General features: G+C 44.9%; 1 protein-coding gene across 1 annotated transcript in view; it reads left to right on the top strand.

The window, feature by feature from the left end:
• Positions 1-7287: 7287 nt before the first annotated feature.
• LOC118086000 (C-signal) overlaps positions 7288-17870 on the top strand; it is a 13584-nt gene continuing 3001 nt past the window's right edge. The window contains exons 1-5 of the mRNA XM_035117200.2: positions 7288-7668; positions 9186-9237; positions 14641-14828; positions 15980-16138; positions 17236-17346. Coding sequence (XP_034973091.1) covers positions 7522-7668; positions 9186-9237; positions 14641-14828; positions 15980-16138; positions 17236-17346 — 657 coding nt within the window. The 5' untranslated portion in view covers positions 7288-7521. The remainder of the gene's footprint in view (positions 7669-9185; positions 9238-14640; positions 14829-15979; positions 16139-17235; positions 17347-17870) is intronic.

The following is a 17870-nucleotide window of genomic DNA, read 5'->3' as shown; positions in this document are numbered from 1 at the left end:
ATCTGGAGGGTCAAAGGTCAGCTACTTCTGCTTTAAATAGTAATTTAAAAAATTCAGTTTCACCTTTCCTAGATTAAAGCTCATGAGAAGGTCTTGCCTGTAGAAGCAAGTTCATGCTACAGAACAATATATTCATTAGAAGAGGATCTTAGAATTTTAAAGTGTCAGGCATAGCTCTAGTGGCTTTAGCCCAAACGTAGCAGAGTTTTCCTGCACAGCGCAGAAGCTAGTTGAGGTGGAAATGACTAGTCGGCTAGATGCAGAATAACTATTTACAGGATTTATTAAAAGAAAATAAAACCAGCAGAGTTTCTGCATACAAAGCAAAGCAAAATAAATCCTTACTCTCTCTCTCTCCAACCATACGCAGCACTCCTACTCCTAACACCACAATAAACAACTGTGCTAGCATTCCTAGATAACAGAGTTCAGTGCTGGTCATTAACCAATGAGAGAGTTGTTGCCAGGCCAGGCAGACCTTGGCTTTCTGCCAAGAGTAAATTTACACTGCCTTGAGTTAATTGTGTGAAACAAGAATCTGTAACTTTCCCATGAGAACCAATTAACAGAAACCGAACAGAGGATGGGACAGCTGGGTTAGCTGAGGCTTTGCCTTCCACCTGAGCTGCGGGGCCACCACTTCCTGTCTGGGAGAGGAAATCTGGGGAACTTGGAGGCATGCTGTCTTTGTGCAGTCAAGGGGTTAAGATTGCAGAGATTTATTTATATTTATTTCTTTATTTAATTTGTATCTTGCACATCCTCCCAAAGGAGCCCAGTCCTGTGTGGGACAGCTGTGCCACTGCTGTGGTGGCTGGCTGCTTCTTCTCTCACATTAATCTTTTTAGCCCTGGAGGTGGGTATGCTCCCCTTGTTTGTGACAGCCCCATCCAGCACTTTGGGCAGGTCCTCCAAGGGTATGTGGGGACACTGTTCCAGGAAAATGAGCTTGTGAGCTGTCCATGGTGTTGACAGTCCTGCTCCTCTTCTTTGTGCATACAGGCATGCTGTTCCTCTGCAGATCAGCAGCCATGCCTACCCTCCCAACAGCTGCCTCGCTCAGTGTCATCTCCACCATGCCACAGGTACCCCTCTATAGGATTCTGAAGTGCCACAACTCCAACCTGCAGCACACCCCCAACTGGTGCCCCTGCTGCCCCCAAGGCCACCTTCAAAGCTGGGCCTTGGGATAACGGAAGAGAATCAGGAGGAGCTGCCACCTCCACTGTGTGTGAAAGTCTTGGGTGAAGGGAGTTTCCACTTCTAGCAATTTTGGAGCTCGGCCCTGGCTAGTTACTAAGGATGACAGGGTGAGTGATGCTGCTACTCTGTTAGAGACACAGACTGAGTCCTTGGCAGGTAGTGTTGGCAAGGAGGAGAAGGGGATTGGTGGTGGTGGGAGCCTTATGGCGGAAACTGTGGTGCTAGTGTATCATGCACTTGTAGTGAAGAATGTGGGTGTCTTGGTGGGGGAGGTCACTGCCCAGCTGTTCACATGTGTGTGTCCTGCACCCCAGGGCCGGCCCTACGGCTGTGCCCACCGGTCGCTCCGCCTCACAGCAGCGCCCTTGGCAGCAGCGCTGTGCACTAATCCCGTCGCCCGTCACACAGCAGCACCCTCGGCAGCCTAGTTGCGCTCTGAGCCCGCCCGCCGCGCTGGAAAACGGGGCGGCGGGGGCGGCGGAGGGATCCGCGGAACCATGGTGCCAGAGGTGCTTAAGACGGCCCTGCTGCACCCAGAGCTGTCGCTGAGGTCTTGTTGCTTTGTGGCAACTGTGGAGTGTAGGAGGCTGGGTGGTGCATGTTGCCAGAGGTGCCAGTTGCTTCACCACACTCCAGGAGGGTATTGGAGATCTGGTGGTGCAGGTTTGCACACTCAGTGCTGTGGCACCACGTCCACAGGCACTGAGAGGCTCTTTGCTGCCTCCTTGCGCTGGAGCAATCAGATCCTGCATGTGGTAAGAAATGTGGGGTCTCCATCACAGAGGAATTTGGTGAACTCTCCCTGCTTCTCTATAAGCTGGCGCAAGTGGCTGGTGATCACAGTGGCCTCGCTGGCGTGTCTGCCTGTGCGGATCTCCCTGGCTATGCAGCCTTCTTGAAGGTGCCACTGGTCTTTGCACCAGCAGCAGGTCTGATCTGGCTTGCATTCTTGCCCCCAGCTGTCTTTGCTCATGCAGCCCCACCTGCCTACCAAGCCCTTGGTGTTTGGCTGCTCCTTGTCATGTCTGGACCACTGATCTATGGGGTGCCCACCGGGGGTTGGTGGGGAGTGAGGATTGCAGAACTCTTTGCTACTATGAACTCCTTTTCTCCTTCGGTATGTTGCTTAATTGTTTCTTTCATGTCTATAAGGAACAGTTTTTTGGACTGTGCTCTCTGGTTCCATGGTGTTGTTGGTGTGTGATGGGGCTGCAGGCATTTGTGTGTGTGTGTTGGGGGAGTGATGACCCACCTGTGGCTGAGATGCCACAAGTTGTTGCTAAGTATAGTTGCTTATGGGGTGTGGGGGGCTATGCAGCATGTGTTTGGGTTACTAATTGGTGATGTGTGTGGTGCTCAGTGTAGCAGTGCATTCTGGGAGCTAAGTCTGGATTGGTTTTTCTGGGTGAGATTGCTATGGACATGGCAGCCATTGGGACATGCCTACACTCCTGCTGCTGTGACTGTTTCCCCTTTCCTAGCACTGGCCCCTCTCAGCAGACTATTACAGAATTTTTTTAGTAGTAATAAGCATCTCTTTTTTATATCTAAAACTGGTTTTTACAGGAACTGTGAAAGGAATACAAGGAAGTCGATCAACACAATCACATTAAAATAAACATTGACTATTGATTAAATCAGTCAAAGGCTGATTTTAATATAAAATAGATGTAAGGGACATATATGACTTCTGAGGTTAGTGTCATGCTTTGCTGTTTATTATGGGCACCAGCAAGTAATCACAGGTGCTAGAAACCAAAGGAGATATACTTTTGCCATGCAACAGTCATGTGGGCTGCATGCACTAGGGTTTTGGATTCAGCTTTGTGTTTACAAAAATGCTCTACTTAGCACAATACAGAGTTTAAATTAAAACAGCCACTTATTATTCAGTTGGGCAGTACACACACTTGAAGGTAGGAAAGATGATTTAAAGTGTGTCTGTGGGATGTTTTGCATCTGTATGCATATTTTACAAAGAATAAATACAGTAAATAAATGTAGATACTCACTAGGTCTTGTTTTCTTTCTTAAAAAATGGCTTGGGTTTTGCTATCTCATCTCTCGAGTCAGAGACTGTGATTTTCTCATAGACTTGAGGTGTGCCAAAAAAAGGGAGGGGGCCAGAATGCACCCCCTTCTTTCATTGGCACACTTCATCTATCTCTCCAAGTTGGTTCCTAGAAAATCTCAGTAACTCATAAGATTTGTGAAACTTGCACCGATTCCTGCCCAGGAGTCCATCTAATTTGCACAGTGAAGATGCTCACAAACCCACAGCAAACCTGTGAGTAAAAGGTTTTCTTACATAGGCTTTAATCTTAGGGAAACTGAGGCTCAGGAAGAGGGACTTGCTCACAGCTACCAAATGTCTTCCTGGCAACATCAGTCTGTTGCACCATTTGTTTCTACAAAGTATTGGTAAAAGAGAAATGGGTTTTGTCCAGCTTGGGTAGATTTGAGGAGGTGGGGGGCATTAATATGCACAAGGAAGAATATTTCTAGACACACAAGGAAACTGGTTCTGTGTGCACAGTTCTTTAGCCTGATCCAGCAGCCAGAGGAGCACATGACCCAGCAGTCTCTGGAAATATTTATGCCAGCTTTTTCTTCTTCTTTGTTTAATAAATTTTTATTTCATACAAGAATTTACAAAAATGTACATAAATTGCAAGAAACAAACCAAAAATACAGTAAATAATAAATAATCAATACATAATGGAAATCAATTTAACTCTTCAGACACCCATCGCCCGTCCCACCACCCACCCTGTTGTGCTTTCCAGCTGATCTTATATTGCACATTTTTTGTTCTTTACTCATATATATATGGTTACAGGTAGGTAGCCGTGTTGGTCTGGGTCGAAGTAAAATAAAGAAATTCCTTCAGTAGCACCTTAAAGACCAACTAAGTTTTTATTTTGGTATGAGCTTTCGTGTGCATGCACACTTCTTCAGATACCCAGTGTGCATGCACACGAAAGCTCATACCAAAATAAAAACTTAGTTGGTCTTTAAGGTGCTACTGAAGGAATTTTTTATCATATATATATATATATATATATACGTCCTTACTATCCATTTTGATATTCATTTGTTTGAGCCTTCATAAGTCTACTGAGAGGTCGGCATTCTCCACAAAACTTGCTATATAATCTTTGAATTTGTTCCAATCTTTATCCTTTTTTTGTTCATTTATTCCTTTAATTTCTGCTATTTTTGTTACCAAATTATAATATGATATGATATCATTTTTATTTGCCTATCCTCTTTGCTAGGTATCCTATCACACTTCCAGTTCTTTTCTATTAAAAAAAGAAGAAGTCTGGAATTGAATACAAGCCTGCCAAAGAGAATGCAAGAAAACGGAAATTTTATTGCAGATGTTTGCAAATTATTGCTATTAATATGAATAGATGGTGGTGCTATCTTGCAGGGCTGTACTATATGTACATGCTGAACTTAAATTGTTCATTGCCTCTTAAATTCAGAAACGGTTAGGGTGTCTGCTTGTCTGTTGGGGGGATCCCCCCCCGGCCTGCCCCTCCAACATAGGCACACCTTCCTCAGAATAAAACAGAATAAAATTACCGGTAACTCTGTTAGACTAATAGAGTTAAAGAGCCGCTAACATAATATAGACTATAGCCCAGAATCCTTTGCCTTCATCCCTGTTGGCTGGGGTCTATGGGAATTGCAGTTCCCCTCTTTCTCTGTTGTGTATTAAAACTTAAGTCAGTAAAGTCCTTAAATAGTACTTTGCTGTCACCTGGTGACAAAAATGTATAACTGCAGCCTCTTTCTGCTCACTGCAAGCATAGTGTGGTAAACTGTTGTTGTTGTTGTTGTTTAGTCGTTTAGTCGTGTCCGACTCTTCGTGACCCCATGGACCAGAGCATGCCAGGCACTCCTGTCTTCCACTGCCTCCCGCAGTTTCGTGAGACTCATGTTGGTAAGAGATGGTAAACTAGTAGTGTACAGTAACTGTAGCCTCTTTCTACCAACTCTGCTGCCATCTGGTGGCAAAATAGTGTAGCTGCAGCATATTCCAACCCACTGGTGGCATGAGATCTGGGAGGAAGACCTTTCATTGCCTACAGCCACCCAATCTTAAACAATTCCTCACCCACAATACGGTAATACAACCACCAGACTTAACATGGACACTGGTACCAGAGCTTGCAATAAACCCAGATGCCAACACATACACCCGGACAACACCATTACTAGCCCCAACAACAGCAAACATACCATCTCAGGACTATTTAATTGCTCATCTTTTAACATTGTGTATGCCATCAAATGCCAACAGTGCCCTTCAGCTGTATAGTGACTTCATGATCACAATCCCATTACATTGTGCAACAGCATGGAGCCAACTCCTCTTCTAGTTGTGGCTATATATCAGTTCAGAAATATTTCTGGTGGGCAGATGGAGCAATCCCAGAAGAACCCCTTGCCCATACACAGCAGGGCTGGTGTCTGTGTGTTTGTAAGCCTGTGAGACCGCTGGCATTTCTGTCACATAAAGCTTATTCACGCAGAAGTCTGGGCTGAGCAAGAGAGGGAAGACTCACAGAATTAACACTTGAACAGATCAGGCTCCCCTATTAGGCTTTTGCTCCACGCAAAAAACAAGTTAGACCTCTGTGCCCCCTTTTAACACCCTCATTTCAAGGCTGACAGTCTTTGTTCTTTTTCACATACAGATACTTTGATGAAATCACATCCAGCTAGAGAAGAAGGGGGTTCAGAAGGCTCTCAAGTTATTGAATTTCTGTGCCATCACCTCACTTGCACTTGACCATCTCTTTAGTTATGCAAAGACTCATCTCTCACCAAAAGAAAGTATGCCAAGCCATGGGAGTAGCCAAGGGGGCAGGGGGGGGGAAGGGGAGCAGCTGCCTCCACAATCAATACAAATCAATACAAATCTGAGGTTCTGCCCCGCCCCCAACAAAAGCCTGCCCCCCCACAAAAATCCTGGCTACGTCCATGCGACAAGCTAATCTTGTCCACCTGGTTTGACCTCATTAGTAGTTTTTTTGTCCTCAGAGTCAGGGGGTGGGCAGGGCAGGGCAGGGAGTGGGGGGACGGGGACGGGAGAGATTCATTTAGTTTAACCCCAGTCTCATGTAACTTGTGAAGTAGACCTAGTTAAGATCCGTCTCAAAGAAACTCCCTTTGAGAGCACTATGGAATTTGCTTCTACCTCCCTGGCCATACTTGGCCAGTTAACCAGAAATGCTTAAACTCTAACAAGCCAGAACAAGAGCTGCGTCAGTTAACTAAGGGCTCTTCCAAATCACCCACTTACCGTAGTAGCATTCATCCTGATTTAGTTGCATAAAGTTTACACAGAGATTACCTCATCTGATCTTTGTTGAGCAGTTCTGATTTGTTTGCAGAACTTTCATCCTGCATTAATCCTGATTTGATTGCAGGACATTTATACTTCTTCCCATCAGCTATTCATTTAATGGTTTTCAGTGCATTTCGCTGCCACTTTTCTAACTGTAAAGTCAATTTGAGGTGAATTTGTTGCCCAAAGGCTTTAATTCACACCTAAATTTCCAGGTACCCACTTGAATCCTCCCTCATAAAACCATGATGGTGTGGAAGGGCCATCCTACTTGCTCCTAATTATAGCTGCAAATCCAAAACAGAAGCAGTAGGGTTGTTGTTTTCCTTTAGCCCCCTTCTCTTTTTCCAGTTGAGGGAAAGGAAAGGGTGTGTGTGTGAGCAGACACTGCTCTCACACATTGTTGCCAAGCCTTCCTTGGCACACAGCTCTGGCAAGCCCTACCAAATCTCCCCTCTTGAAATTTGCAGTGAGCTCCTCCCCCCCCCAAGCAATGCAAGAACCCTTGAAGACCTCTACAGCAGGAATATCGTTTTTCCATTAGGCTCATAAATCAAGGGATTGAATCAATATCTGCTTGGCTAGGGGAGGGGGGGGGGGTGGAGGGTTAAACTCCAAAGGTTATCCAGATAAGCTGCACACTGCACATGTCCAAGGTTGCCAGGCAGCCTCTGCTGTCGCTCTCTGACACATACATTCCCCCCCCCCATTTTCTTTTTCTGCCAAATCCTATCCCCCTTTGGGCAAGCAATTATATTACATAATCTTGCTTTGAAGTGCTTGTAGAGGGATTGTACGCTAAACCGGTTCCTCTTTCTTTTTGTTGTGCTGCAAGGAGCTAGCAATGCAGCAAAATTAAAAAAGACCCAGAGCTGGTTTAGGAGGGCAATCGTTTGTGTGAACTGCAGCAGAGGAGCTGGGGACTTAGGCAAGCAAAACGTTTCATCCATTAGAAGATGTCCATGCTGAATGCACGTTCCATCCTGGTGACTGGGTCCAACCGGGGCATTGGCTTAGAACTGGTCAAGCAGCTGGTGGAGAAAAGCAACAGGCCAGAATGGATCTTTGCCACTTGTCGGGACCCAGAGGGACCAAGTGCTCAGGTGAGCTCCAGGAAAGGGCCAGCAATCCTGTAGAATGGGTGCCTAAACTAGTGAATTCCCTCTGATGTCATGGAAATTGTGCCTAGGGTTTATGTGGAGGTGTCTGATAAGATTTCTTAAGCTTCCTGTTGTTCAGGCACTTCTGCAGAGCAAGAACAATTCAAGATATACATCCCCATAGAGAAAAAACTTGGATGGTGTGTGTATCAGGGACCAGATCAGGTAGTTTTTTTTACCTATCCCTGTCTTTCCTTTATTCCAGGGTTTGCATTTTTACCCGGCTATGGAGCACAGGAAGGGGGAAGAGACTAGATTTCTTACTGCAGGCAAAGGAGAGAGAAAAGCAGCAACCCTTGCCAGCAAGAGCCTGGGAAAAGCACAGGGTGGCATGGCAGCTTCTGTAGCTCAGTTGGTTACAGCATGGTGCTGATAATGACAGGGTTGCAGGTTCAATCCCTGTATGGGACTGTTGCACATTCCTGCATTGCAGGAATCCTTGGGGTCCCTTCCAATTCTACCATTCTACGATTCTATGATATCAGAAAGGTACGGTGTGGGAAACTTCCCCATTCCATAGAGGAAAAGTACTAAATTCTGCTGTTGAAAAATGGGTACCAGCACAGAGACAGTGGCCTGAGAGGAGTTAAAGAAGGCCAGAGTTTTGTGGGAGTTTTGAAGAACGTTTATGTACTGGGAGAAGAAGCAGACAGCCCAGTACAAATCCATTACAACAGCAACAAAGACACCTGCTAGGAAGTGCCTTTAATCTCTTTGCATCTGATAAGGAAAATTCTGGGTTGAGAGACTACTCAACAGCCCAGCTCGTCGGGGTACAAGTCCCCCACATGGACAAACAGCAGCGAGTGAACCCCGAGCATGGGGCAACATTGACTTTTAAAACTTTCCCACCATATCCCAGAATACAGTTCGTACAGCAACATTGCTACATCATTGCTACATCACTAAAATGTCAGAAAGGGGAGGGTTATACAAGATTAACATAAGCAGACATGTCAGGACAAGACCCAGGTATAAGATTAGCATAGGCAAACACCTCTTAAGTACCCTCCATCCTTTGCATGTTTGGACCCCGGTCATGAGATTTGGCTTCCCTTGGCCAACATTCAGCTCAGCAATTGTCACCCCTGGGTGGGGTGTGTGTACATGACCTCATGCTTGAGGGATTATGGCGGGAGGTGGCAGGGAAAAGGGTCCTTTTCCAAGGGCAAAATTGCATTGGAATAGAGGAAATTGGCAAAGGGGTTGATTTTATATGATTTATAAAGCTAGGTATCTTCCCTGAGCTGTCAATCAAAATATAATAATAATAATAATAATAATAATAATAATAATAATAATAATAATAATAATAATTTATACCCCACCCATCTGGCATTCAGGCATAATATTTGTAACATTTAACAACTTTCAAGATGTGCCCCCCTGTAATTTCCATAACACTTCCTACATTGTTTCAAACAATTCAGTCTACATTGCTGTGTTTTGTTATCTTTCAGGCCTTGAAGAATTTGGCTGCCAAGCATGAGGGAGTGGTTATCAACCCACTGGGTATGTACCTCTTCTTATCCCCTTGATTCTCTCTCCTTAATGGAGAAAGGTGCTGTCATTTAAGGCCATTTTACAGGATCTCTGTTTAATTTGTATTGGTTCCTCATTTGCAGTTTGCAGTTCACATGTCTTGCCCAAGTTCCTGCTCTGTTTTGGGGGGGAATCATAATTTTTGTTGGGATCCATCTGCCTCAAGAGACAATGGAGTCGGCCAACCTTTCTCCTCTTCTTTAATGCAGTTCCTCCTAATTAAAACGCATGGAATTTTAAAACAAGCTGCTACACAATCAACCACCATTCATGCTCCTGCACAAACAACAAAGAGATAAATGCAAAAGTGTGGAAGTCTAAATGAGAAAAGTGGGTTGGTGCAGTGCTGGGTTACCAAATAGGCAGAGTAGCCATTGGCCTCTGGGCTTCCCATCCCTTTTAGGGCCTCTGTGACACTGGATCAAAATAATATTGATTTGATCTTGAAATAAAATTACAAAAATGTATTAGCAGATAATTTGTGAGGGGGCTCCCCAAGATGTTAACTGTCTAGGGGCCTCCACAGGATTAATTCCGGCGCTGGGTGGGTGGGGAGAAGACAGAAAGAGAGTAGTAAAGGGAGCAAGGGAAAGAGCAGGAAACGGGTATAAAAGGCTGGGGGAAACTACTATGTAATATTCAGTAAATAAGTCTTTTTGCATTGTATATTGTTGTGTTGCTTCCAAATCCTCGATCCAGGAAGGATTCAATTATTAGAATAGCCAGGCCAGTTTCTTGGTATCCCTTATTTCGAGGAGACTGAAACATGGGCCTGGAACCCCTGGAATCTCACACCATTTGGAGAATGGGTTGGTATGCAACAATATATTTGAACATAATTATTTCTATAATCTTCCATGCTTTAATTTTTACACACTACCCCTTGTGATTGTGCAGGCTATCATGTCTGCATGTGGAAGTGCTAGCAGATACCAATGGTGCCTCCATGCATGAACCTCTTCCTTGGGAGTTCAGCTATCATTAAATGGCCCTCAACTTTGCAAAATGTGGTTTGAATTCTGATTTGAATTACAATCATCATCATCACCACCATAATTATTTATAAGCCCCCCATCTGAGTGCTTGCCCCAGTCACTCTGTACAACTTCCAACAAATTAAAACACAGTAAGACATCAAACATTAAAAACTTCCCTAAACAGTTAGGGGGAAGGGGAGCTGTCTGGAAAAGAGTGCCTCCAAACTATCACATTTTTGTGGAAAGGATTGAAGTGCACACTGAGAATTTGCTCAATGCAGGTGATTAAAGTGTTCTGTCGACCTAGAACAAAAAATCTACTTTTGGAAAGTGATGGCAAAATGCACTGGGAAATGTGAGACAAGTCAAATCCCCATATAAACTTTCTCCTGGCAAATCAGAATGGATGCTCAATAAACAGGTATTCAGGTACGGTAGGATATGACAAGAGCCTTCGGCAGGGCAGGACAATATAGGTACCTAGTGTGGGATAATCAGCCTCATAGAACCAACATGCTTAAATCTAATTAATGCATGAAGGGGTTAATGCCATAGAGTAAGCTGTCCTGCCAGGCTTAGCTAGGTCACTCCCTCTCACCTTGGGATGATAATGATGATAATTCATTAAATTTCTATACCACCCTTCATCCAAAGATCACAGGGCGGTTTACAATATAAAACACAAAATACATACCATAATAATAAACAATAACAATATCACACACACAGTTTAAAAGGCCATAGATTGTTTAATTAGCAAAAGGCCTGGGAGAATAATAATCAAGCCTATTGTTCCCCTTTCAGTCTACCCAAGAACCTCAACATGCAAAGAGGTCTGAGCTGGTTGCTCCACATGGCTCTTACATGCCATTCTTATGTTCCAATACTATACAAATAATTTAGGAACTTTCACCATTGTAACTAAGCATTTGCCATGGTTCAAAGTTGTCGTTATCTGCATCTGGAGGATCATATATATATATATATATATATATATATATATATATATATATATATATAGGTAAAGGGGCCCCTGACCATCAGGTCCAGTCGTGTCCGACTCTGGGGTTGCGGCGCTCATCTCGCTCTATAGGCCGAGGGAGCCGGCATTTGTCTGCAGACAACTTCCGGGTCATGTGGCCAGCATGACAAAGCTGCTTCTGGCGAACCAGAGCAGCGCACGGAAACGCCGTTTACCTTCCCGCCAGAGCGGTCCCTATTTATCTACTTGCACTTTGATGTGCTTTCGAACTGCTAGGTGGGCAGGAGCTGGGACCGAGCAACAGGAGCTCACCCCGCTGCAGGGATTCGAACCGCCGACCTTCTGATCAGCAAGCCCTAGGCTCAGTGGATTAACCCACAGCGCCACCTGGGTCCCAACATCACATCAAAAAGAACATAGAATAAAGTTCCAAATCTTACTAATCAAAACACATATTCATAAATATAAATAAGAAAAGAATAAAAAAGAAAAGAAGAAAAATAGTGATAAAGAATAAAGAAGAAGAAAAAAACCTCGACTAACCTCTCTTCAACACCATGTTCATCTTTACATAATTATAATAGGCAAAATAAAGGCTTCCACTGACCACACAACTCTTCCCTTCAGTTTCATCTTATCCATTTGCATTTCCTTATCATCTCAAATCTGGTCTTATTTATTTTATAAATCATTATTCATTCCCTTTTCTCTTCACGGAGTCATTCTAGACTCAGCCAGACATTCACCCTTGAACCTTGTTTTTTTAAGTATTCATTCAGACATTCCCATTCCTTTTCACTAAGTTTTTTGATTTATGTCTTACTATGTCTCTTAATTTAGCTAACTCTGAGTATTCACATACGGTAATTTACATAGCCATTCTTCCCTAGTAGGTATTTGTTTCCCTTTCCAATACTTCGCTATCAATATTCCTGCCGCAGACGTTGGATATAAAAATATATTTACTATATCTTTTGGGATATTGTTATTTAATACTAGTGTCATTCAGCCCGTTCAGTAAACGGGCGCTAGCCGGGCAGGACCGGAGGGGAAGCCCTGGTACCGCGCAGGCGTCGCCTCCGTCGAGCGCCTGAGGCCCACCGGCCCCTCCTCCCACTGTCCCGAGTGGCGATGGCCTCCTCCACCTCCCTTCTCCTCCTCACCTGAGGAGAAGGAAAAGGCGTCGCCGCCTCCTGCAGCGCGCCTTAGGTAAGTGTGCTGCCCCTTGCTCTCCCGCCTCACCGCCCCCGCGTCACTCCGCCACAACTCCCGCTCTCGCCCCACCCGCCGGCGAGCACCCGAGGCCCACCGGCCCCTCCTCCGCCTCCTCCCGCTGTCCCGAGTGGCGACGGCCTCCTCCACCTTCCTGCTGCGGCGGAGTGATGTGGGGCAGCGAGGCGGGGGAGCGAGGGGCGGCACGCTTACCTGAGGTGCGCTGCGGGAGGTGGCGGCAGAGGCCTCTTCTTTCTTCTCAGGAGAAAGGAGGTGGAGGAGGCCGTCGCCACTTGGGACAGCGGGAGGAGGCGGAGGAGGGGCCGGTCTCTACGCTCCAAGTCTCTGCGTCCAATCCCTGTGTCCGCCGGGCACATGCGCAGTAGTGCAGACACAGGGACTGGACGCAGAGACACAGGGACTTTATTATATAGGATTCCCAATAGAAATGTCTCTGGGTTTTTACTGTAGTTTATTCTTAGTGTTTTATTTCTTCGTGAATCATGCCCCAAAATTTCCCAATTTCTGGACATGTCCACGACATATAGGAGAAGGTTCTGTTTCAAACATCTCCAGCACTTATTTTGTTGCATTTTATTCATTTTCACCAACCTTTCTGGCGTTATCGAGACTGTTTCTCCAGAAGCAGAGAGGTGGCAAAACAGTTACGGGAAGAAATTCAATCATTTTCTACTCAGTTGGTGACTGCTATAGACAGAGAGCTGGAAAACAAAGCAATAATGAGCCAGAAAGTTTTGAAGAAATTAATGACATGGAACCAGAATTAGCAAAGTGTTGGTTTAATGCTATGTCAGAAGAAATGGAGGCAATGCATAAAAATGAAACTTGGGAACTTGTACCTTTACCTGAAGGGAGAAAGCCCATCAGTTCCAAATGGGTGTTTAAAATTAAAAGAAACGAACAAGCTCAAGTACAGAGATTTAGAGCTAGATTGGTTGCAAGGGGTTTTGCACAAAAGCATAATGAGGACTATGAATCAATTTTTGCTCCTGTAACATATTATAATGTTAGGTTATTGTTAAAAATAGCAGCAGAAAAGAAAATGAAGGTTTCACATTTTGATATCAAAACTGCATTTTTATATGGTGAACTTGAAGAAGAAATATACATGATTCAACCACAGGGTTTTGTGAAAGATCCAGATCTGGTATGCAAACTGAAAAGTTCCATTTATGGTTTGAAACAGGCAGCTAGATGTTGGAGCAAGAAATTAGACAGTGTGTTGAAAAATCTTGGATTTGAGCAAAGCAAAGTTGATCAATGTCTGTACATTTGTAGAGACAATGATGGAATTACTTATTTGGTGGTTTATGTTGATGATCTTTTATTGATTTATGATTCAGATAAGTAGAAAAACAAGTTTGAAAACACATTTTGAAATTAAAAAAGTAGAAACAGTGAACAATTACCTAGGCATGCAAATAGAGGCTCTTTTCTGATTAGTCAAAGTAGTAAAATTCAGGCTCTGCTAGAGTCAAATGGCATAGGTAATTATAATCCAGTTGCTACTCCAATGACTCTAGAATATCAAAAGCAAGATGATGAAAAAGAATTTGAGGATATTGACAAATACAGAAGTGTAATTGGAAGCTTGCTTTATTTAGCAAACATATCCAGGCCTGACATATCAAATGCAAATCAACTTAGCAAATAAAATAAAATGTAATAGCTATTAATCATGTACAGTGGAACCTCGGCTTCCTAACTTAATCCGTTTCAGGAGTCCATTTGACTCCCAAAACCATTCGGTTCAGGAACCAAGGCGCGGCTTCTGATTGGCTGCAGGAGCTTCCTGCAGCCAATCAGAGGCTGCACCGGACATTCGGCTTCCAAAGAATGTTCGATAACCGGAACAATCACATTCAGGAGCCAGAACGTTCAGCTCCCAAGGCATTTGGGAGCCAAGGTTCCACTGTACATATATTGCTGAGTCATTTCTGTCCTTAAGATAGACCAGGCATCCCCAAACTTCGGCCCTCCAGATGTTTTGGACTACAATTCCCATCTTCCCCGACCACTGGTCCTGTTAGCTAGGGATCACAGGAGTTGTAGGCCAAAACATCTGGATGGCCGCAGTTTGGGGATGCCTGAGATAGACGTTCAACCTTGTTAGACCTTACTAGTTACTGGTTAATTTGGTTCAGCAGAATCAGCTTTTTAATAATTTCTTTGTTGCTATAGACACTTGTGAGCCAAACAGCATCAAGGCTGCTGCAGCCAGAGTCACTGAATGTCTGAAAGGAGCCGGGTTGAATCTTCTGATAAATAATGCTGGGATTGCAAGGCGAGCTTCTATAGAACATGAGACATCAGAGAATATGTCTGAGGTGTATAGGACCAATGTGATTGGGCCCATGGTGATCACTCAGGTAAGGCTATCCCTGGATACATACTTCTTCACAGTCATTTCTCAGCATGTAGCACTCTTAAGTTATAGAGAACAGAATGATTTATACAAGTGTTTTCCGGTGATGAGTTCATTGTTTGCAGTGTTTTTTGTTTAGTTTTACACTTGGGCAGTATAGAAATTTCATGAAATAAATAAATATGCTTGATTTCTCAAATGTACAGGACTTTTAACAGCTGAACGAAAGACAGATGTTCAACTGACACTGATGTGGCAGTGGATGGGCTGGACTGTTGTTTTGCTTCAGTAATGGACTGAATGAGAGCCCACAAACTGAAGCTCAATTCAGTTACAGCTTAGGCACTGTTAGTGGGTAGTTCCCTAGACCAGATGAATGGGAGGGGGGCAGCTCTTGGTGGGGTTAAACGCCCTCTGAAGGAGCAGGTATGTAGCTTGGAGGTACTCCTTGATCCATTGCTGTCACTTGAGGCTCAGGTGTTATATATGTGGGGCTGCCTCTGAATACAGTTTGGAAACTTCAGCTGGTGAAGAATTCAGCAGTTGGCTTGTTCACTGGGGCATGACAGTCTCAGCATATAGCACCAATCCTGACCTGACTGCACTGACTGCCAATTAGTTTCCAGGCCCAATTCAGAATGCTAGTTTTGACCTATAAAGCCTTAAATGGCTCAGGCCAGCAGTACCTCAAAGACCGCCTCTTTCAGTATGAACCTACCTGGATTCTGCAATCATGATCTGAGGCCCATCTTCACATGCCCCCTCCACAAGAGGTCTGAAGGGTGGCAACACCAGAACGGGCCTTTTCTGCAGTGACTCCCAGTTTATGGAATGATTTTTCCAGGGGGGCTTGCTCAGCGCCCTCATTACATACTGTATCTTTAGGAGCCAGGAGAAAACATTCCCCTTCAACTAGGCCTTTGGCTGTTAAACAATCTATGACCTTTTAAGTTTGTGTTTTATTAATTTTTTATTAATTTTGCTGTATTTGGTTTGTAATATTATGTTATGAATTTTGTGTTTTACATTATAAACTGCCCTGTGATCTTTGGATGAAGGGTGGTATATAAATTTATTAAAAAATAATTATAATAAAGGAGGGCCAGATCTCCCCACATAGTATAAGGTTGTCCCTTCATTCCACTCCATCTCCAGGCATTCCTGCCCTTGCTGAGGAAGGCATCTCGGGAAAGCCCTCAGAAAGGAATGAGCTGCAGCAAAGCTGCCATTGTCAACATGTCCAGTGCAAGTGGTTCCATTACAAATCTACTTGGATGGGAAGTGGGACATGCCATCAGCTACCGCTGCAGCAAGGTACAGAGGTATTTTATGGTGATGCAAAGAGGGGCGCTGTCAGGTGGCCTCCCTACAGAGAGCCTCCCCCCATCCTGCTCATCAGCACTTCGCCCAGTGAGAGCAGCAGCAGCGAGCAGCGGGTCAGGTGAGGGGAATCAGGAAGTTAGCGGGACAGAGGCGTCAGGGCTGTGATCTGGGAGAGCCTTTGCAACGCCCTGACCAACAGGTGGAGGGGAACGTGCAGCCCCTTCTAGCGCCCGATTTAAGGCGTGCCACCAAACGTAAGGTCGGGAGGAGGCGTTTTGGGGTGCCCAAACTCTTATGCTGGTCACGCAGCCGGAAACGTCCACTCCCAGATTCTGCGAGTGACTGAGAGGTCATGTTTTCTGCTTTATCTGCACTGTAAATACTATGCACAATAAAACCATTAAAGACAGAGTGGAGTTGTGCGTCTTTACTCAAGAGTAGTTGCAACAACACCCTGACAGGCACACTGAGCGTTTGGCAAAGCTGATCTCTGCCAGGAGCACAGACTCAGAGGGGGGGGGCAAAAACACCCCAGAAAGGACTCAAACTCCAGGCAGGATTTAGCAGATGCACCTCTCTCCTCTTCTTCTGCCTCTCACACTCCCCACCCCCCTTCAGGGCTCCAGTGGCAGCACATCTCAGCCACTCAGTGCTGCTGTGGCACTGGGCAGCAGCTGGGCGGCGGCGAGAGAAAGCACCTGCCACCTATGGGAGCCCAGCTTGAGGGGGGGTTCCCTGGCTTTTGCTGGGGTTGTCCCTGTCAGCTGCCTGATTTCAACGGGAGGCTGCCTGACTAGGGAGCAGCAGCAACGGTCTGTATTTACAGGGAGGTGTAAGCCCCTACAGTCCAAAAACAATTGGAAAGCTTTTCCCATTTCCTTCCTCCTTGCAGAGAAATATTTGAAGTCAATTTGGGAGAGTCAAAATGGCTTCAGGATTGTTCTCCTGTACTATTTCAGACACGTGGTTTATATACTTATGTATGTGTTTGCCTTGTACATTTATGAACATTTATTTTATATACAGTATATAAGACCTTAGAATTGCTATAACATCATTCATCACCTCCCTGCATATTTCTCTCCTAGGCTGCTCTGAACATGCTCACACGGTGCCAGTCCCTGGGATTTGCTGAAGACGAGATCCTGTGCGTTGCCCTGCATCCTGGGTGGTTACAGACAGACATGGGAAATTCAGGAGTAAGTGATTCATGGTGCCCTCCACTTCCCAGAGGTCATCAAATGCACTGAAACACTTGGGCCTACGTCCAACTGAGGCTCAGAGTAGATAATATGTTAAATAACATTGTGACGTTGCAAAAATTTATTTAAACATTCCCTTCCCCCCAGGCCCGAGGTGACTGGGAGGCACCGGGTCTTCTTGGCATGACAACAAACATCCACCAGGCCCCTGGCAGGTTCCCTTGGCTATCTTAGCCCTCTGGAGCCTGGGGCAAGTGTATCCAGCTGCTCCCACCCTACACGGGCCTTTTTCCTCCCACAATAAAATCTTCTTCCCCACACCAGCCAAAATAGACTTCACAGCTCAGTGAACATCAGCCTATTATTTTATTGTGAATCTGTACTGAATTGTGGTTGTACCTCCAGCCCTGTACCTGGGGGCTTTACAGATCATCCTGGGAAGTTTACCAGGACTGCATACTTTATTTGACAACCCATAACAAAGCTTTCTGAGCAGCTTGAAACAACAATAATAACAAATG

The sequence above is a fragment of the Zootoca vivipara genome, chromosome 6 (genome assembly GCF_963506605.1).
Source record: "Zootoca vivipara chromosome 6, rZooViv1.1, whole genome shotgun sequence".
In the NCBI taxonomy this organism is placed as follows: Eukaryota; Metazoa; Chordata; class Lepidosauria; order Squamata; family Lacertidae; genus Zootoca; species Zootoca vivipara.
The sequence above is the reverse complement of the archived record's forward strand: the minus strand, read 5'-3'. Positions and strand labels throughout refer to the sequence as shown.